The sequence below is a fragment of the Hyaena hyaena genome, unplaced genomic scaffold (genome assembly GCF_003009895.1).
Source record: "Hyaena hyaena isolate Hyena2069 unplaced genomic scaffold, ASM300989v1 scaffold_167, whole genome shotgun sequence".
Lineage (NCBI taxonomy): Eukaryota > Metazoa > Chordata > Mammalia > Carnivora > Hyaenidae > Hyaena > Hyaena hyaena.
The window spans coordinates 616,753-638,560 of NW_024080798.1; the positions used below are offsets into that span (position 1 = coordinate 616,753).

General features: G+C 40.7%; 1 protein-coding gene across 4 annotated transcripts in view; it reads right to left on the reverse strand.

The window, feature by feature from the left end:
* Positions 1-21,808, reverse strand: part of ADAMTS9 (ADAM metallopeptidase with thrombospondin type 1 motif 9) — a 164,812-nt gene that overhangs the window by 56,908 nt on the left and 86,096 nt on the right. For all 4 annotated transcript variants that reach the window (XM_039240054.1, XM_039240056.1, XM_039240057.1 and 1 more), the window contains 2 exons: positions 16,565-16,726; positions 14,234-14,410 (listed from right to left, as the gene is read on the reverse strand). In XM_039240054.1, the coding sequence (XP_039095985.1) occupies positions 14,234-14,410; positions 16,565-16,726 (339 nt within the window). The remainder of the gene's footprint in view (positions 1-14,233; positions 14,411-16,564; positions 16,727-21,808) is intronic.

Sequence of the window (21,808 nt, forward strand, 5' to 3'; positions counted from 1 at the left end):
AATATGCAGGCTGAAAATAAACTATAAAGACATGTATGGACACAAATGGGTTCTTTGTAGGCTGGGTATTTTCTATCTCTGTTCTGGCTGGAAAGATCTCAACACAAACAAAACAAAACAAACCCTGAAACTCACACTTGCTATTCCAAAACAGTGGGTCTAAGTTCCATCCTGATTTTTAATTAATTAATTAAATTAAGAGAGAGACAGCACACACAAGCGGTAGAGAGTGAAAGAGAATCTTAAGCAGAGTCCGCACTCAGCACAGAGCCCAGCACGGGGCTCAGTCTCACAACCATGAGATCAAGACCTGAGTCATGACTTGGATGCTTAACCACCTGAGCCATTCAGGCACCTGCTGACTTTTTTTTTTTTTTTAAGTTCCCTTCCATTTAAGAAAAGGCTCCCAATATATAGGCTATACAGGGCTGCAAAAGCAATGTGAGTTCTGAGATTTTATAACTATAGAGTGAATCGATAGAAATGAATCATTGCCACTGTCATTGTACGCCTTCTGTAAACTAACCACCACAAACCTATTAAGTGGTGTCATTGTTACCCAAATATTAAGATCAGGTTGTGTTGAGAAAGACCTACTTTTCCTACTCCAGCAAGAGTTTCATTAAAAATCTATCAATTCTCAACATCCTAGGGTGCTGTCAATGTTCAGGGGGAAGCCAGGCCCTTCCAGAGGGAATTCTGGGTGACCAAGCCTAATTCCTGAGTATTTTTCTGAAAACCATTCAAAACCATTTGAACTGTCAAAATTTTTCAGTTTAAAAATGCAAATATTAAGCTACCTCCCACTTTTGATAAGTAAAATAAACACAACCAGGAACCTGGCTGAAATTCCTTGAGAAACATTCAGAGACTAAGGACTCAGCTTCAATGGAATTTTAATGTGTTTTTTTCCCATTTATTTATTTATTTATTTATTTCTAGGAGAGAGAGAGAGAGAGAGAGACAGCGTGAGCAGGGAAGGGTCAGAGAGAGAGAAGGAGACACAGACTCTGAAACAGGCTCCAGGCTCTGAGCTGGCAGTCAGCACAGAGCCCGACACGGGGCTCGAACCCACGAACTGTGAGATCATGACCTTAAGTGGAAGCTTAACCGACTAAGCCACCCAGGTGCCTCTCAACGGAATTTTAAAAAGTAGGATTTTTCCACCTGTGGAAACCACTTGTTTCTTTCATGCATCACAAATAAGAAATCAGTACTTCTAGAAATTTTGAAAGCCCTACCAGAAAGGAAGTCAGAAAGCTTGGGACTTGGGTGTCAGTCAGGTTGGGCTTCAAGAATTACTGATCATATGATGTTGGGAAAATTGCTTATTCCTGGCAGCTCAGTTTTCCTACCTGTATAATGGATATAATAAGGTCCATTTTGCAAGGATTTTTATGAAGATTGGTAATAATGGATAAAAAGCACCAGGCCCATGGCTTGGCTCACTGCAAATCCTCAGTAAATGGGGTCATTGCTATTATTTCTCCATTTCCAGATAAATTCTATACATATAACTAGGTTTATAATTCAGATTATAATTAGGTAAAAGCCAAAACTCAATTTCTAATTTCAGAGTGATTTTTACATAATCCATTGGTAATTTAAGGTTCTAGTTAATTCTAGAAGGTGGCACTCAGTTGTCTTATGGAGAACTCTCTCTTCTACATTGGGCATCAGTGTCCAGATCTTCTAATAAAATTTTCTGTGGCAGTCCATCAAAAATACATTAAACATTGCGGGCCAAAGCCAATATTTCATTAGCACTTAGATCCTACCATAAAACTTCTGAGGTTGAGGACAGTATCTTGGGGTTATTTTGCTTGCTTTCTCTTCTACTGACAGATTTCTCTGGTCTCAAAGTTTTGGAGTCACATATAGTGTTTATGTGGCCATTGTTAGTGACCTTTCTGAAGGAGAAGTATTGAGATTGATTTTCACCCTAGGGCTGGGAGATGCATCATCTAAAATGTTGTCTGACCCACCATCCTCAGAGTTGAGCCTGTTCTTCTGAGTATTATGAGTAGTGTGGAGGTTGGAGTTGGTAAATACATAGCATTTGCCTTCTGCTAATGCAGGGAAGATTTGCAGAGTGGCAAAGAGGAGGTCTGGAAAGGTAGAGCTTCAGAAGCTTTCTTCCTCAGAAGTTCATGGGCTGAAAAGCCAACTTAATGCTACACATCTGGAAAAGCTGATCACCTACATATGGCTTCCTCTTAAGGATTAAAAAAAAACTGGTGGGAAATAATTGAAGGAATTGATGGTGAAAACCTGCTGATCTCTACAACCTTACAATTTATCTTTCTAGAAAGGAGAAAAGAACAATTTTTATAACTTTAAAGACTTCTCTGACTTGAAAAAAAAAGGGATTTTGTAGCATTTGGGAAATGTTGCAGACTACAACCCACCTAATGCCCATGTCACTATGGAAAGAAAAGTTTTACTGTAAAAATTCCATAGAAATACAAAGAGAAGGGGTGCCTGGGTGGCTCAGTCAGTTGAGCGTCTGACTTCAGCTCAGGTTCATGATCTCACAGTTTGTGGGTTTGAACCCCGTGTCGGGCTCTGTGCTGAAAGCTCAGAGCCTGGAGCCTGCTTCTGATTCTGTGTGTCCCTCTCTCTCTGCCCCTCCCCTGCTCATGATCTGTCTCTGTCTCTCAAAAATAAATAAATGTTAAAAAAAAAAAAAAGAGATACAGGGAGGAGGAGGTCTGACATCTTATAGTGCACAGATCAGCTCCCCAACAAAGAAACTGCCTGCTACCAAAATTCAACAGTGCTGAGACTGGGGGTATCCTGATTCATACCTATTTACAACCCATAAAATACTTTCCATACCTCTGCCTTTGTCTCTAATCAGAAATATACTCTGCTACCTCTCAGACCAAATGAAAATTAGGAATTAATCCTACTTTTAAAAAGTATCCAAAAGAATAACCAAAACGTCCAACTCTGACATGCCAATTCCTAGAGGTAGCGGACTATTACATATGTGCAAATTCTGTCACAAATGAGGGAAATACTGATTGCTTGAAACATAAAGCTCAAAGCAACAAAGGAGTAGGAACTATCAGTGCTATTGGAACAATCCAAATGTATGACCATGTTGGAGTAGCCCATTTTAGGAATGCCCATCCTCGTGTATGTCTTTCTTTCCAAAGTTGGTCCCTCCTGCTGAAGTTGCCGTGCAGAGTGTCTATGATTTACATTGGACACATTTGTAAACATTTATAACAATTCTCCCTCCCCCCTTCAAGAAAAGAATGAGTGATATACTCGTTGGTTTGCAAATTCAGGCTAGTAAGACATTGTTGAGGCCTCACACTTTCAGCTCATCCTTGAAAGTTTTGGACTGACCTTGATGGCTTCCCGGAATCCCACATAATATATAATGGAAAATTCAACTCTCTAGAGAGAATTGTTTTCTGATAGCTAACCAGTGACATTCCCTGGGGCTTGCACCTTGAGTTTGACTTTTGCTGAGGAGTCCTCCCTCTTCTCACCAGATGTCTCTTTAGGGTTGCACAGCCTTGGTACTATTTCGACATTTTGGGTGAGATAATTCTTTGCCACTTGGGGGCTATGCTGTGCCTTATAGGATGCTTATCAACATCCCTAGCTTCCATTCATTAGATATAAGTAGCACCCCCAACCCATTTGTGACATTTGTCCCCAGACATTGCCCAATGTCCACAGGGGGTAAAAATCACCCCCAAATGAAAATCACTGACTTATCCTAAGGTTTTCAGAAAGTCCTTCAACAAGATCTCAACACTGAATTGATTTTAATTGATTTGATATGAGTGGTGGGCACAGAGAGCTTTTTCATGGGAGGAAATGGTAAAGGGCCTGCTGAACATCGATCCAAGAAGATTAAGGTCTTAGGCTAAAAGAGTTGGGAAGTCCTGGTTTCTAGAGAACGTGGCATGTACAACATGAAACCAGTTCCCACACACAGCAATGAAGATCCTGACGACCATGAACAAACACGCTCTTCAGGACAGCACTTCCTTCCTGACATCATGTCCCTGGCCTGCCACTGCTAACTGGTTCCCAGATATTTCACATATGTTTAAGAGACAACCAATGGAAAGGAAATAATGATTTCACCAAGAAAGGGCAAATTGTAATGCAGAAATAGGTGAGTTGGTTGGGTGAGGGCTTTTATCAAGTGCAAGGAAAATAAACAAACACATTTTTGAAAACAAACAAATCACAACAAGTCCTTAGTTTTCAACAGAATCTGAGCTTTACTGGGGAGGAGTCGATTAAAAAAAGAGGTGGATCTGCCTATAACCAAATATTTACTGGAATTTACTGGTAAGACTTGCTATGAAAGTCTGGGTTTCCCTGGGGGAAAGGGGAACAGAAGACCAGCCCACTCCCAGAGGCCTTTCATTTCAGTTGCATGGGGGTGAGGGAGCCAAGGGGAGAAGGGAGATAGAGATAAGGAGAAGAGAAAGTCATGAGACATAGCCACTGAGAAACTAAGAAAGATTTTTGCTGAGCTCTGGCTACAGAACTCATTCTGTTATGATGTGATAGTGGAAATCTGAGAATAAAAATAGCTTTCTAAAATATGTTAGAATCCTTGAAGTCCTGAAATAAACCCAGAGACCTTCCCTTCACTTCCTTGTGAAGTAAAATACACACTCTGAACCTATTTATGTTTAAGAAATTTCAACATTAACTTATTTTGAAATATATCAGACTTAAAGATTGTAAAACCATTATGAAGACATTCCTTATCCTTCTTTTTTATTATTATAATTTTTTTTTATATTTTTATTTATTTCTAGGAGAGAGAGAGAGAGACAGCGTGAGCAGGAGAGGGTCAGAGAGAGAGGGAGTCTCAGACTGAAACAGGCTCCAGGCTCCGAGCTGGCAGTCAGCACAGAGCCCGACGCGGGGCTCGAACCCATGAACCGTGAGATCATGACCTAAGCGAAAGTCGGACGCTTAACCGACTAAGCCACCCAGGCGCCCCATTCCTTATCCTTCTTATCCAGGTTTCCAACTGCAAACTATTACCCCCCCCCATAATAACAGCATAGGGATAGATAGATAGATAGATGATAGATAGATAGATAGGTAGATAGATAGATAGATAGATAGATAGATAGATAGATGATAGATATGCACATACTGTCCTATCAAATCAAGGACACTCTCCTACATAAATCCCATACAACTCCCCAAGACAGGTAATCACTGTTGATACACCTCCAGTATCCAATCCTATGTGTTTCTTTTTAATTAGTCCCTCATACAGATTAGCTCTTCATTTCCATATTTCTAGGACAATGCAATAAGGATTTTAGCTCCTGAGTAGTTGGGCTCGTTCATTCATTCATTTCAAAATTGCTTACAGTATGCCCACTTTGAGTAAGATTCTTCTGAAGCTTAAACAGTGGGACTGTTCATCCCAAAGGAAATTAAGGTTTGGGGCAATTAAAGAAATGATTTGGTTAAAAGGTTTTTCACTTGCAATGTGGTGACTATGTTTGTTCCTTCGTCTTAGCTGAGAAGAAGAAAGCAAGCCCACTGTTATTTTCTGTTATGTCTTCCCTCTCTTCATCCCACACAGCTCCCAAATCATAACCAAGTCTTCTCATTCACAAGTCATGTGGACAAAGGAATACAGTGGTTGGGATGATGAGGGATGAAGAAAGGAATAGAATATAAGGCCAGAAACTAGAGTAGATGACTGCCCTACCAATGGGAACAGAGGAAACTCAGCATCACTCAGGAAGAGCTTAGTGTTAGCTCAAGAACCAGTTTGGAAGATATCTCAATGCATTTGATGTGTTTTATTTCAAGCAGAGAACTGTTAGTGTGAAATCACTTTTTAATGCATTTTAATTTCATCATTTTTCATAATTCATGTGTAGGGAAGTAGCACTCAACAATCAACTTTATCACCACACACATCTTCTAATTCCCTAACTAGCTTTAACAAAATCTGATCTATTGTCCTGATTATCTATACATCCACTGAACAAAGAAAATACTTAGACCCATTACCCCAAGTTATTTCATTGCTCTTTGCATATTAAAATATCAGAAATATCACCCAAAGCAAGTTTAATAAATATGGGATTTTTTTTCCTCAAAATCTTCTAAGCCCACATTTTACTTTTTACTTGGTCTAATTTTAAGAGGAACAATTTTCTCATATTCCTCCCTTTAGGACTCTGAGCAAAATGTAATGGCTCAGGAATTCCAGAATGTTTCAAATAGTTACAATTTGGGGGAAGAGAAAATCTTAAATTTCCTCTTTCCACAGAGGTTGCATTTTACCACTTCAACTAAAGAATAAAATGAGGGAATTATATCTTGGCTAAAACCTGGGGCTTGAAAGTCAGAAAGTCCCAGGGTCAAGTCCTGACTCAGCCCCTTCTCAACAGTGTGACCTAGACTCAACAAAGTAACTTCTCCGATGGTGCTTAACTTCTTCAAGTAGAGAGGATTAAATTAGACAATGTGGGTGAACTGCTTTGTAGAATTCCTGGCAAAAAGTAAATACTCCAAAACAGAGTGACTATTACAATAAAAAATCAGAGCCCTCCCTATATTATGGAAAGAAATGCATGGTGCAAAATTAAGTGAAGGGAAAAACAGCTCTTTTGTGGATAACTGAAGCTATCAGTTCATCCGCTTTCTGAGATCCTGAGAATTATTTTACTTATTTCCCATTTCAGGGTGCAGTCAACCTGTGAGCATAAATTAATAAACGTTTCTTATAAAGATACCACCTGAATGGTTTATAGTTTAAGTCAGATGTCACTCGACAGGGAAAAACCCCCACAACTATCTGGTCACTGGGAAAGAGAATTGATGACATCGTCATTCAATCTGCAGCTAACGTTGTTGAACACATTTTAATTTCAAGGGTGAGGGTGAGTGTGTGTGTGTGTGTGTATTCACTATGGGGTATGAATGAGAATGAATCCATAAGGGTTGTCTTAACACTGGGGAGGCTAAGTTTTGACAAGTTAAATGATGAAGATCACAGTGATGGAGAAGACATTGCCTCAACTCTGAGTCTTCTGAAATAACTTTCAAACACAGCCCCTTAAAGCTAATCTGCTCAACCTTTACCTATAGGGCGCAGTGAATATGAAAAACTGTCTTCCTGAAACTTCCTTCAAAGAGGGAATGATCTCTTCGAATCCAGGCTTCTACAAGGTGACTACCTGGTGTTTTTCATTTTTGTCTTCTCCTAAAAAGCATCAATCAAGCCTTGCCCTTCCCGCCCAGTGCACACATAAACACTCTTTCTCCCCAACTGAACTTGCTGCCACGATGAACTTGAACTCTCAGACGCACAAGAGGAGAGTTGTTTTAACAGCTGCTTTTACACTGAGGCCCTGGAGTTTCTACTCTCAAGACAGCTGGTTCTGATAAGCCTCTCTTCCCACTGTTCTGCTTTTTTCTAATGCCCGGCTGTCAGGGAACACCCACTGAAGTGTCTGGAAACAAAGGCACAGAACAGAAGAAAGCCAAGAGAATGGACTTATTTGGATGCAAAGGCATCCTACACAGGGTCCCTTTACAAGCCGACATGGGGTTTTTCTCTCCAATTTACTTTTAGAAGTTTACTGATTTCTCAACTAGTGGAGGATTGATTGCTAAAGATGTACTGTTGTCTGAGGTTGTCCCATCCAATATGGTAGCCACAAGCAATAGGTGGCTCTTTAAACTTAGAGTAATTAAAATTAAATACAATTTAAAGGGCAGTATCCCTGTTGTACTTAGCCACATTTCAAGGGCTCAATATAAGCCACGTGCAGCTAAGGGCCTCCATATTGGAAAGCAAAAATAGAGAACATGTCCATCATTGTAGAATTAGTGGACTGCACTGGCCAAGGCACACGCTCCTTCTAAAGGTTAATGGGGATGCTGATCTAGCTAAGGATGATAGTTTTGCATGTTGAGCCTATGCTGATTAATCTTCCCTACTATGTACTGGGCACTCTTTTCTTGGCTGCCAACGCTCCATTTTCTAAACTTTTGGAAAAGGAGGTTGTGGTCTTCAAAACAATCCATGAAAATGATCCCACTTTAGAGGAAACAAAACAACAGGAAGCAAAGGTGGTGGCGTGGCACCCGCACATTCCAGATGTTTTTATTGGTAATCATTAAACAGCAAAGGGGAAAGTGAACCTTGGCCAGGACCTCCCACGTTTGGGTGGAGGCGGAGGACACTGACTGAGACAGAAAGAAAGTCAGGCCCTCTGCCTGTCTTGGCTCTCAGATCACAGAACTCATATGTCTGGGTTATAATGCAAGGGCGAACACAACACTCTTAGATAGGAGGGTTTTAAACGTTCCATGCCATTAGTCAGGGAGCATTTATCGCTGAAAATTATGTAATTGAACATTTAAAAGGAGAGATACGATTGATGATTTTTACTTAATGAACGAAGATCATCAGCAACTGTGTGCTAATGTACAATTACACAACACACACACACACACGCACACACATACACGCTAAGAGCAATCTGTAATTTTGTATTTATGGTTGTAATGAGGCTGCCAAGAAAAAAAAAAGTGTCAGTTCTTTAATTATATGTATAATTGGTTTTATTCATTTAACAACACATTTCCTCGTTCTCCACTAGGTAGCTCCGACCTGTTCACTGCTGTATCCTTAGCACCGAGAATAGTGCCTGGCTCACAGCAGGCACATAAAAGAGTATTTGCTGAAAAATACATGATGACCTGACTCCCCTCCTCTTTTTAAAGGAATGACCTAGAATTGTTTACTCCCTCTTCATAAAATCAATCTACCTCAACTGCCTTTACTAATCAGGATTCCCTCCTAACCAATTAGATATGGACTCAACCTCTCTCCCACTGTACATTCCAAAGTTTTCATTCCTTTCTGTTCCAGAAGGACAACTCGCTGACGTGAGGTGGTAAGAGAACCTATACTCCTCCTCATGGTCTAATAACCCTCCTATCCCTGTCTCCACATTTTCGGACTTTTTAACACTGTAAAAATAGAAATCTATCAAGCTATCATGACACATCGGCTGTCAGGAGCCAGAATAAAGTCTTCCATAGGCAAACAATCACCGTCAACCATGGAAGGAAAAAAAAAAAAACTAGCTAAGTTTTATCTCCAACGAGCTAGATGCAGGCCAGTGTTTTGCTTATTTTGAACACATCTGACATGAGTGGGTTATCGAGTGTTAATCCACACTGGACTTGGGTAAAGTTTGTAATCTTGTATGTTACAATGTTTTGATTAAAAAAAGAAAACTCTTATTTTTCAATACTCCATATCGATAGAGCCAAATAATCTGTTTCTTATTTCTTTTTAAAGGGCACTAGCAGTGTATTTAAGATGTGTCCTCATTAGTAAAAAAAAAAAATCTTTTTGCTTATAAATAAATGCGTAAGCATTTAATATGATATCCCCAATGATCAAAATCTTTATCCTGTCCTCGGAATCTGGCTAATGTGATAACCTTAAAATGAAAGAGAGGTGTTCTGCCTTTCCTCAAACATAACCAGTTGAAGTGTTTATAACCACTGGTTATGGAAATTTACCAATAATAGTAATGAATTTGGATTATTCTGTTGGAGTCAAATGGACGACGTCACTATTAGCTAAATAACGTGGAGGTTGATGGAGTCTGACTTTTAGATATATCCTTTATTGACTATAAACAGGAGTCTAAAAGACTCATTCTGAATACAGGCTGTTTCTATCACTCTAGGCAGGATTAATATAGTCAGTATACTGTTAGTGAGGTGTTAACACTATAGTAGATGATCAGGTAGTCAAAGGGATTCAAAGAAACCCCACCCTCCTGGGGTCACATGTGATGTGGGATAAATGTTTGCTTAACGTGGCTTGGTACATAGTAAATACTCAGGAAAAGTTAGCTATCATCATCTGCTTTGGAGAAGTTATTTCTTTAGCACCTTATAGAAACCTCAAAATCACATACAAACTCCCTGATTTTGGTCCTTTTAACTCTCAGTCACCAAACTAAATTACATGTAAAAAGGAGGCTCAGTAAAAGGGGATGTGGAATCAATAGGTATCAAGGGTTACCTTTATGATGCATAATGTTTTGAAAATTGCAGGCTGTCTTAAAACTTCCAAGATTATTTTGACCATCTCTTCTTTATTTAATAAGAAAGAAAATCCTTCTAAAAGGTACTGCTGGTGAACCAATAACAAAATTGACAAATGCTGAAGTCTTATAGTTATCTGAACACAAAGAATGAGGTGTGATCGAATTTATGCACATTATGTTACTGTTTTCCTGTACCTAGTTCATTTTACATGTTCAGGACCATTTCTTTTAATTGCTTGTTTTGTCTTCTAGCTATATTTTACCATTATCTACAAATTCAATAAATGGAACATTCATATTTCAGAGTTGAGACTCAATGAATCAGGACGACATTATCAGAAAAGAAAAGAAACCCAACAAAATGTTAAGCCTCATATATTTTTGTTTATATCACTAGGCATCATTTTCAATTCAGAATTCTTTTTTAAGTATCCCTTTAAAATACACATTTGAAACTACCCAATTACACAAAGCTTACCACTTGGCCACTCAGATGTGGGAGCGGGGTGGTACAGGTTGGAGGGAATTTACAAAATTGAAATGTATCTTTTTAAACCAAAAGAAACATGAACATGCATTTCTAGTTCACATAGCCTATTTGCCTTTACAATCTGCTGATAAACACTGATTTTTAAACATTGTATATAACATTAAATAACATGGAAAAATAAATATGCTTTATTATATAAACACATAGAAATCTGTACTGCTCAAAATATTCAGATAATACTAGGCTTGGCTGCTTCAAACCATATCCCGAAAGTATGGTAGTGATATTTACAATCTTTATTTTTGCTAGAGATAGAGGCAGCGAGGTGATAAAATGCCGATGTCAGACATTTTCTCTCTTCCTACCTAAGGAAGCTGCAAACTCGAATATGAAAATGAGGTAGACACAAATTCGTAAGTTGGCCGGGCAGAAACAAAAGCGCAATTCCTTCATGAGCGCATAAATTCTCATTATTCGGGTCGACAAGCATTATTCCAAAGCACCTAAAGCAAGGCTCAGAGAACACTTTTAGGTTTGTCGTGAAAAAACCCAAATAAGCAGTTTCTCCTAAGGAGAGGCACAGTGTCCGAGACGACGAGCAAGCAGATGCATGGAGCAATGCAGAAAGGAATGCGACAGGGCCAGCTTGGACAGGTGACATCACCTGCAACCTCTGGTACTTGAATTATCTCGATGGATCTGCTGACTGTAGAATGCTGCGGATTTTTAAACTACCTTCTGCTGAGGTTTGACAGTATAGCATTCTTTCCGATTTATCCTCTACTCACAGGAAGTGTGCGTTCAACCCCTCGGTCTGCTCCCAGCACTGGCTGCAGGAGCAGACTGGAAGGCATCACCAGGGTGAGACCCTTATTTAGAAATCAGAGCATTACCAAATAAGAGTGCAAGGACACATCAAAAAGAGGACAGAAAAGACTGAATTTCTGGAGGATGCTTTTCAAAATCATGATTCTAAATCTGCAATGACATGAGGCAGAACTAAGGGTCTAAAATGGGCACTTAACCCTACATTCACCAAAGCTGCGTTCTAAGAGACACTGGCGGCCATGCTAACAGTGATCTGGCGTTTCTTTCCTAAATATTGCTCCTTAGTAACAATTGTTGAAGGAGGCTATCTCCATTTTGACCTTGGAAAAGGCCTACTCACACAGCAGCAGTTGATACTGGACAGTATCTCCAGTGAGTGAAAATGTGGGGAGAGAAAGCAGCCCTACTGAAGGACTAATTGCTACCCTTGGTGTCTAATAAATGGAGTCTGCTTTCTCTTGAAAGCAACATGTTAGCACCTCAAATATACTTTTTGCTGTTGTTAATTTCACTGTCAGTTACAATGATAAAGCACCATAGGAGTGGCTTTATGGCTATTAACACGATTCTCTGAGGTATGCTTACATTTAGAATTGCTCAGAAATTGTACTGAAGCATCCGTGAAAATCGACATAAAAGTAAAATCAAACTCCAACAGTAAGAATCTGAAACACTGTCCTCACACACACATATTTAAGTAGGAATATATTACAAACGTCTCTATTTAAATAAAATGCTTTTGATTTCAGTTTTTAAAAAATCATACCTTAGAAGACTTGCGCAAGTGGCTTTGCTCCTAGACTGTAGAGGCATTTAAATACATACTTGAACAATGATCACTTTATAAAGGAAGCATTAAAATCGTAGCGGCAGCAAAAAATATTTAAAGAATCCATGTATTCTCTTCTGCGTAAGACGCGGCACTAGAATCTCTCTTTCTGTTTCTCTGTGTGTGTGTGCTTCAAAACACTGTGTGGAGGCTTAAGAAGGATAAGTATAATAAAAATCTTAGCGTTTTCAGCTAAATTAGCAAATCCTATTTTAAAATTAAAGCATTAAACTCTTAAAATATCTGTGGGGGAGGGTGGTGATCCTGTATAAAAAAAACCTGAGGTGTATTTAGAAAGCATTCACGGAGGAGAATGTTGTGGAAACCAATACAATATATATTATATATTGTATATGATGTGTATCCATACACGTATATGTATACAGTATGTAATATATTATTATATTACATATATAGGTACATACACGCCCTCTGAAGGTCAGGAGGGTGTTTTTTTTTGTTTGTTTGTTTTTGTTTTTGTTTTTGTTTTGGTCAAAATTAAAGAAAGTAGCTTTGGGGAGGGCTAGTAGTTTCTGAGACACAGCTCTGGTGTGGTGGTGCTGTTGGCCGAGTGAGCAAGGTAAAAATATAATGGGCTCAAGAGGGAAAATTTCATGAAAAATAATACGTCATAGGTGAGTTAGTTAAGTTGGGAGTGCCAGGGGATGTTACTGACATTCTCTAGTCATTTCTGATCTTTTTCAAAATGTTCACTTTGGGAGGGTGCCTGCATTGCCGACAAAATGCTTCGGGTGAATATATATCTGCCTCAGAGTGGCATTTCTTAAGCTCTTGAATGAGAGCCTTCCAGCCCAGGTAAGTAGTACCAGTAGAGATGATACTCGAAAATGTTCTAGCTTTCTACTTAATACTAAGTGCAGTGCTTATATAGCTATCTTCTACCTGAAGACACAATCTCAGACCCTGAAACCCCTGATTCTTAGCGGCATCGACAGGTATCAGACATTTCATTTCCGTTAATCTGCTCTTCATCTGATTTCAGGAATGGTTAAGACTTTTTCTCAGAACCCTCTGCAACCAAAAAGGCTTCTGGATACGATTCCATGTAATACTAAACTCAGATTCAGTGCAATCAGTGTATTTACAGAAACATTTACTCTATTTACATGAAACAGCCCTAACGGCTCCACAGACTAGGACACAACTCAGCCAAAGTATTGTTCTGACGTAGCCAGCTGACCTTCTGTTTGCCAAGAGCTGCCCCAGAAGTTTGCATAGTATTTACAGTGGCAAACCTGTCTCACAATGTCAGCTATGCAGAGAGCAAGGGAAGCCTAGGACTGACACAAAAAAATCGCCTCAGCCGGGCTTTGTGTCTTGGGGAAAGAGAAGGAACATTTCAGATGCCTCAAAAGGCAGGAAGTCAGAGTCCACTGTTGCTGGTCTTTTGCATTGTCAGAATGGCTTCTGTCTTTTTTTGTGGGCACAGCCTTTACGGTGATTGCGATGAGAGCTGTACCCGAGTCACATAGAGGCAAATTACAGTCATTGAGGAAAAAATTGCTTTGGCCTCAACACGCAGGTATCTTCCCCACAAAGTCAAACTCTCAGAGCTTAGGAAAGGAAAGAATGTCTGCTATTGAGCTGTCTGCTTAAATCACTTTGGCGCTTAATGACTACATGAACGTATTTCATTTCTTTAAAAAAAAAAAACTATCTATCTATCTATCTATGAACGTGTCTGTCTGTCTATCCAGTCTTGCCTTTCTCAAAAAGGAAGCTACTTCTTGACATTGGCCCCAGGCCTATATGAGGTACACATATTCTGTAAAGTCACTTTGGCAGTATCACAAAAGATTAATTCTTTCGTGTGTCAGTATGAAGACAATCACAGACCATAGCAGGGTCTCGGGGATGCCCGTGTGAGCAAGACAATCGTCTGTCGCAGAGGAGTGCCCCAGAACACCTTGGAATGGGGTGTATTAGTCAGAGGGTTTGGTTAACGAACATTAAGAGTTAGGGCCGTACCGAGCTCCAAGGGCCGTGATTCCAGGCAGCATCTCGCGGACAAGCATGCGTGTTACACTGCTCCCAATCCGGAGGCTTGTCAAGGATCTCACAGCTCAGGTCTGGGAACCGCTCACCGCTGGGCCGCTGACAGACCACCAGTCTCGTGCGCAAGCCCCCACCACACAGCTTTGTGCACTGCAAGAGGGGAAAAGGATGCTGTGGTCACACTGAATAGCCAGTGACAAATTTTCTTTTCTTTCCCTTAAGAACAATTTCTTAATCAAATTTTATCATGGCACCGGGCCAGGGAAGTCCCTGGACAGGACCAAGCTGAGTTATCAAAATTCTTATGTACAACAGACTGGAGCTCTCTACCTTAACGGTGGGCAATGCCTCCTGAGTGATTCCCCTTCACCTGTACTAAGCGCTTATATGGGTATTCTCGCATCAGGAGGAGGCTATAATTATTTACCCTATTTTACAGATGGGACAGCCGAACTTAAAAGAGGTTGATTAACTTGATCATGGCCTATTTGACAGTAAGTGACTAGGATAAGTGGACAGCCTTTTCTTTGACGTATATAGAGTCAAAAATCAAACAAACAAATAAGAATCCCTAACCCCCCCCCCCCCCCCCCCCCCCCCCCCCCCACTACCACATGAAGGAAATAATGACTGAGCCGGTTTTGTTTTCTGGCAACCTGTAAAAAGCTGTTACCAACTTTTGGTCACTATGTGACGCCAGCCTCCATAGACCTTTATGACGTGAAGATATTTGACGCTATCTCTGCATCTCAGGATAACGATGATTTTCCCCAGGATGAATAAACAACATGGTGGGGAGACCCAAACTTCTGAGGCAGGAACGAGCTGTATTTCTTGGACAGCACTGCTGTGCTCACATCCAGGAACACTGACATTTGGCTTTCCTGCTGTGTCAAGGCCAGATCTCCCACAGAATTTGGAATGATCTGGTCTGTGCTGACAGCAAGCATCCCAGTGAATGCGTGTACTCACTCTCCTGGCTTTGGTCCAATTACAGAAGCTTAATCACAAGCCCCAAAGGACAGAACTCTGTGAGAAGTTTTGGGAAACCCATAATGCATGAGTCTCCAAGCCTGACTCCCTCTTCCTGCCCTTGAGCAAAGCCGTCCAGAATGACGTACTGTCAGTGAAACTCAACAGAACGCTCTGTTATGACTGCCTTTTACTACCGGGCTATGTGAAGTGGGGACATGTGATTTTGGCTTGCCAGGAGCATGGACCAACATCTCACTTGTCTTTTTCCCCCTCTTGGCACTGAGGCCTGCAAGATGTTAACCTTCATGTTTTAGTTTACAAATTTTATAGTTAAGACAGAACAATTCAACAAGCTTTAAATATGTGCTCTTCCTGAGGATTCAAGAGTAGAGGGATACATTTGTGGTTAACTAAACACAAGACAATAAGCATCCAAGCCCTCCACAGGAGAGTGGCTCAAAACCCTATCTGATCATAGGAGTAATCCTAATGATAAACATTAGTAGTAGTGATGATGATGATGGTGATGATGACGATGATGATGATAGCAGTTAACTTCGATTGAAGACTATGTGCTAGAAATTTGACATGCACTATTTCATACAATAGTCATGAATACTATGAAGTTGGTGCCATTATTATTCCCATTTATAGACGAGGCTATGGACATTTGGCAAAGGTATATAGTTGGCCCAGGTTACAAAGCTTGGAAAAGTCAGCGCTGGGAATGGAATTCAGTTTTTTCTGCTCCAAATACCCTATTGCCCTCCATTGGCCATAGGAGGCCACTCTTAAAAGGTAACAGTGGAAGGATTTTATTACCTGAGATTATACAGCTAATTATTCCCTTCCACCATTAAAGTGCATCACCTCTGATGGGCATAACAGCACCTATTCGTTCTGGTTTCGTCAAGGATTTGGAACACCAGAACTATTATGCCATGGGAACAAGAGTAAATTGCATACACCCCCAGATTATGAAAAAGATGGTAAAATGCTCATGGACCAATTTCATATATATTTCCAATTACCTTAGACATGTCAAAGTTTTAATCAGCAGAGGTTAACAAACAATTGAGCCTAACCTTTATTTGTATGCTTTCCTAACTTTCCTCTCCTATGTTTGTAAGCTATTTCTCATTGGTAATAAATGTACTTTTAAGATAGTCTGGAATTAAGACAGGTCTCTCAGTTAATGCCAAATCAAGAAGCTCTCACCAAAATTCATTCTTTTTCCTTAAAATAGATTATGAACAAAAGCACAGTTTGGTGAGCAAAATTACTCTGTGTTTTTTCCAAAGGAGGTACGAAAAGATCGCTCACTCTCACCTCTCCCCAGTTTCCATAAGCCCATTGAGGACAAGGGCCAGATTCACAGGCTCTTTGCTCATCGGGTTTTATCCTCTCCACGCAGTCATTTGCAGTGTATCCATTTTCGTCCTGACACACAACAACACGCCGCTGGGAGCCACCAGCACAGGTACTGGAACACTGAACACATCAGACATCAGTCAACAGGTTAATCACCACCTCCATCTACATCTCAGGGACCCGAAGAGCAGCTGGTTGGAAAGTCAGAGACAAATGCGACAGAATTCGTTCTCACGTTGTCCACCATGGTCAAAACGCAGTTATGAGAAATTCCCTTCGGTGGGGTGGTTTAACGGACATGCCTTCTAAAAACCTGGAGGGCATAACAAGGGCTTCTTCGCACACTTTAGGCACTCAGGAAGCGGTCAAAAGATGCCCCATGAGTGACAGTGTCTTCCAAAGCAAGCCCGTTAATTGTCTTCTTTTAACCCCTCTGCATCTCTGAGAAGCACAGAGGTGTTAACAGACATCAGAGCCCACTGAGAGACTCTTTTCTTTTCAAAATCCAAATACTTATTTAGAACTAACATCTGACTTCCCTTTCAACACAGAGGTCAAATTACATGCTTAACGACACACCATTATTGAAACTGAACTTCCATATTAACTCATTCGATGACCCAAAGCATCATGGAATGTCACTAAGACATCATTTCCTTGCAGGGACTGTTCCCTTCTCTCTCTTCAAAATAGCCTTGACTTGAGTGGCTAATGGCAGCGAGATTTGTTTTTAAATGTATTTTTTACTTCCCCAAGGACCTTACTTGGATTCCGTATTGACAAGCCTCTCTTCAGGGGCATTTTCTGTCTAATGGTCCCTCTTTTGGTAGTCACAGAATTTTGTTTGCATTTCAGCTAATTTCCCACACAAGCTTCTCATAGTTCTCTTATTTATCTACATCGTGTTTTTGTTCTTTCCATAATGTCCTTATCTTTTGAAAACTGATGTGGTTGCTAGTATCTTTCACTGTGACCCTTAACTTGTAAAATCAGTTTGCCTATAAAATAACAGTGTGTCCTCAAAGCAATGCAATTCCTGTGAATTATTAAGCCTCCAACTGCACTGGACAAGTTTTTGTTGTTGTTAGTTCTGGGCTCTTTTATTTTATTTTTTTATTTTTAATTTTTATGTATTTTTGATAGAGAGAGACAGAGTGCAAGCAGGATAAGGGCAGAGAGAGACGGAAACACAGAATCCAAAGCAGGTTCCAGGCTCCAAGATGAAGGCAAAGAGCCTGACACGGGGCTTGAACTTGAGATCATGGTCTGAGCTGAAGTCAGATGCTTAACCAGCTGAGTCGCCCTGGAGCCCCATCAGTTCTGGGTTCTGATTTGTGCCTTCTATTGAATCCTAGATCAGACCAGGGTTATTTCAAATTACTTGCAAATAATGCATCTTTCTGGTCAGCTTCTTCCAAATGAAGCTGTGAATGTATTTTTTGGCTTATTGCATTGGACCAAATTTCAATTTCTCTGTCTATCTTGGACAAATTATGAGTGACTTTAAAACACATTGGGTATAATTTTAAAATGTTGAGCGGGAAAACAGATTTATGACTTCTGTCTGAGAAAAAATGTAGGCAATTTTGATTTACAAAAAATTTCTATTCTCTGAAGATTCTGGTATAATGACTCTAAACTTGAAAATACTTGTTTTCTATTTTTAAAAAAATTTAATGTTTATTTTATTTATCTTGAGAGAGAGCAAGTAAGCAGGGGAGGGGCAGAGTGAGAGGAGGAATCCCAAGCAGGCTCCACGCTGTCAGCACAGAGCCCAACACGGGGCTCAACTTCACAAACTGTGAGATCATGACCTAAGTCCTAAATCAAGGGTTGGACACTCATCTGACTCACCCACCTAGGTACCCCTGATTTCTATTTTTAAACAGCTTGGGACATAATAGGCAACACAGAATCATTATTTTAAATGGCTTTCTTTGGGAACCGGAATATACAGTGTTGTGAAGAAACTTCCATGTTGTAAGTACATTTTTAATGTATATTTTGGCCCCAGAGTTTTCCCGTTGATAATACAATCTCATATCATTCTTTTATTACGTCACCTGTGAACATTATTGCCTCAGTGAAATGTGGTAAGCGCCCTGAGGGAGGGTTCAGTGTCATAACTTGTGTCCCTGTTAGCTCACATAGCACTAGTCACAGGATATAGAGCCTGGTTCAGTTAAAGTTACTGGAAACAACAGCTCTATAAACCACATGCTACCCTGCCTCCAATATGGTTGACTGGAGCAAGGCTGGTCACCTGATCTAAGGCGAACCCCTCCATTGGCTGCCCAGGGATCAAGAAGATTCTTCCTACTGAAAATCTGACCAAAGAGATGGAGATAGTGCTTAGTTGGGGCCAAGGAACTACACAGCACAGCCGTGAACCATCTGAACCCAGGGCCTGTTTGGGTCTTTTTAATCCCATAGACAAGCAAAGTGCTGTACATAGTTTTTCTCCAGGTTCAATCTGGCCATTTTTAAAAATTTTTATTTTTATTAGCAGGGATTCTTTTTAAAAATCTTTAAGAAATTTTTTTAATTAAAAAATTGTTTTAATGTTTATTTTTGAGAGAGAGAGACACACACACACACACACGCACGCATGCACGCAGAGTGCAAGTGGGGGAGGGGCAGAGAGAGAGGGAGACACAGACTCTGAAGCAGGCTCCAGGCTCTGAGCTGTCAGCACAGAGCCTGACGCGATGCTTGAACTCACAAATGGTGCGATTACACCTGAGCTGAAGTTGGACGCTTAACCAACTGATCCACCCAGGCTCCCCGCCCCCCCGCCAAGGGATTCTTAGTTCTAGTCATTGTTGCAGCATTTCACTCTGGACTTCTTTTGGTAACAATCCTCCTGTCCTTTTAAGATGACATATTTTCCCAGGTAAATATTTCTTTGAACTAACCCTATACCCATCATTCACACTGACCAAAATAAGAAGGAATGGTCTTTGCAGGGGTACGAGGTGGTGCACATCTGTTTTTCTTACTTGCCTAGCACATTTCCCCTTATATCTGGCAGCCCAATTCTCCTTTAAGGAACCATTTCTCCCCCTAAGGGATGTCATCTTGGAGTTGGGGGGGGGGGTGACTATCTGTTAAGATACTCTGCCCTTCCCTTGTCAGTGAGTGGGCAAGTGGAATAAGCCAGTGAGGCTTTCCTGAGAATGTGAATCCTAAGCAGGGTAGATGAGAGTTACAAGGGATTTATTAAGACAGAAACTCCCTGTAAAAATGATCCCCTAATTACTGTTCCATCTAGATAGGGGTTGGCAAGACAGAGCTTGAGGGCCAAATCCGACCTGCTATCTCTTTTATAAATAAAGTTTTATTGGAACATAAGCATGCCCACTCAGTTATGTATTGTCTACACCTGCTTTTGTGTGACAACAACAGAGCTGGTTAGTTGCAACAAAGACTAGATGGTCCACCTGACACAAAATATTTACCATCTGGTCCTTTGCAAAAAAGATTGGCCAATCCCTGAGCCTAATCCCTGGAGATGCTCAGGCCTCTGTCTCCGCCAGGGACAAATGAAAAGTTTTGTTTGTGTGTTTTGTTTTCACTTGAAAGAGTCAGTTTCATTGGTTCACGAGCAGAGACCCCTAATTGGCAACATGGGGAAAACCTCACCACACACAGCCCAGGTTTATGCAGAAATGTACTAGAAAATGAGGTATTTACTCCAGAATCCACTGAAAACATTAGATTCCCATTCTCTAGTGCTGAAGATTCTTTGCCACCTTTCCTGCCATAAAAGGAAGAGGAGTCACACAGTTTGTGTACAGCACCAAGCAAACATGCACGTACATTCCACACCCTCCTGCAAGCAGGTCAGGTTAGAGCTGCGAAAAATCACACTGTCTTTAGCCTCACTTAATTTAGGAAAATAAAAAGTCTCCAAACAAACAAATGAGGCACAATGAGGAAAAGAAGGGTCTTGCCCATTGCTGCAAAAAGGTTACCTAATCCTCCCTAATCTGGAACACTGCCCAACGGCAGAATCACTCAGTTTTAAAAGAACGCATCACCTCTAAATGTAGTCCTGAGTAAGAATAGCTTGAAAATTTTGTTTTAAAGAGTTCTAGTGCTATCGTTAGAATACACACGAGTTGTGAAATTTTCCAATCAGAACAGTTGTGGGACGCTCAGTGATTACCTCCCGTGATCACGTGTTAACTTCTCTGAACCCACATCTCTTCTAACCCGGGCACAGGAAGCCTGAAAGTGGTACGCGAGTGAGGAGAATGAGACGGCAAAGGTCCTGGGCAATAGGGCAGACCTTGTGCAGACAACCAATGCTTGCAGTCGGTAAAAATGCTTGGTGGCTAATCAGTATTCACAGGACAGAAAAATCTCATTTACTGAAACATAACCACAGTGGGAAGCGGACAGCTTCCTTCTAATGCTTTTGAGTTCAGAAATAATTAAACGCAATTAGTGGTACATGAAGGAAACTAAGAGTAAACAATTCAAACGAAGACCCCGGAGTGATCACTGACCCTGTCTGACTCCCCACACCTATGCGGGGTCTGTGAAGTTCCAGTCGGCATGTCCAGTATTCCACAGTATAATTATTTTGGGAAAATTATTCTGTGGAAAACCTGAAAACATTCGAAGGCTGTTTTCCCTGGAATATTCACTATTTTTCAAGGTCTTCATCATGTGAAGGACAATGATAAGAACACTGAGAAAGTTCTCGCTCTGGGGCAGGAGGCGTGCAAAGCATTTTATTTCCATCATCACATTTATTCCTTACAACCACCCAGGAGAACCGGAATTGTGGTTAGCTTTGTTTTACAAAGGAGGAAACCGAGGCTCATTGAGAGTAGTGGGCGTACTAAGTATCTCAAAAGGTGAAAGTGCAAGTCGTTGGCTCAAACAGAGGCACCTTCACTCAGAGCCTGTGCTATTAACCATTAGATTATGGTACTGCTCTCCGACGCACAGAATTATCTAGACTAGTGTTTCCCCCAGTCCAGGACAATGATCTACTACTACAAATTAGGCAGTGACTATGCCACTTGGAGACTGCGCTCATCTAGAAAATAGCAAGAAGGGAAACCACTTTCATTAAGAGCTACCTACTAGAAAACTTCCTCTGTTCTTTTAATTTCCTTACAGGTAAGAGCTGCCTGCCCCCTCAGCCTCTGGGATTGATCATCCTGGCCTTCACAGTACTTCTAGGAAGCC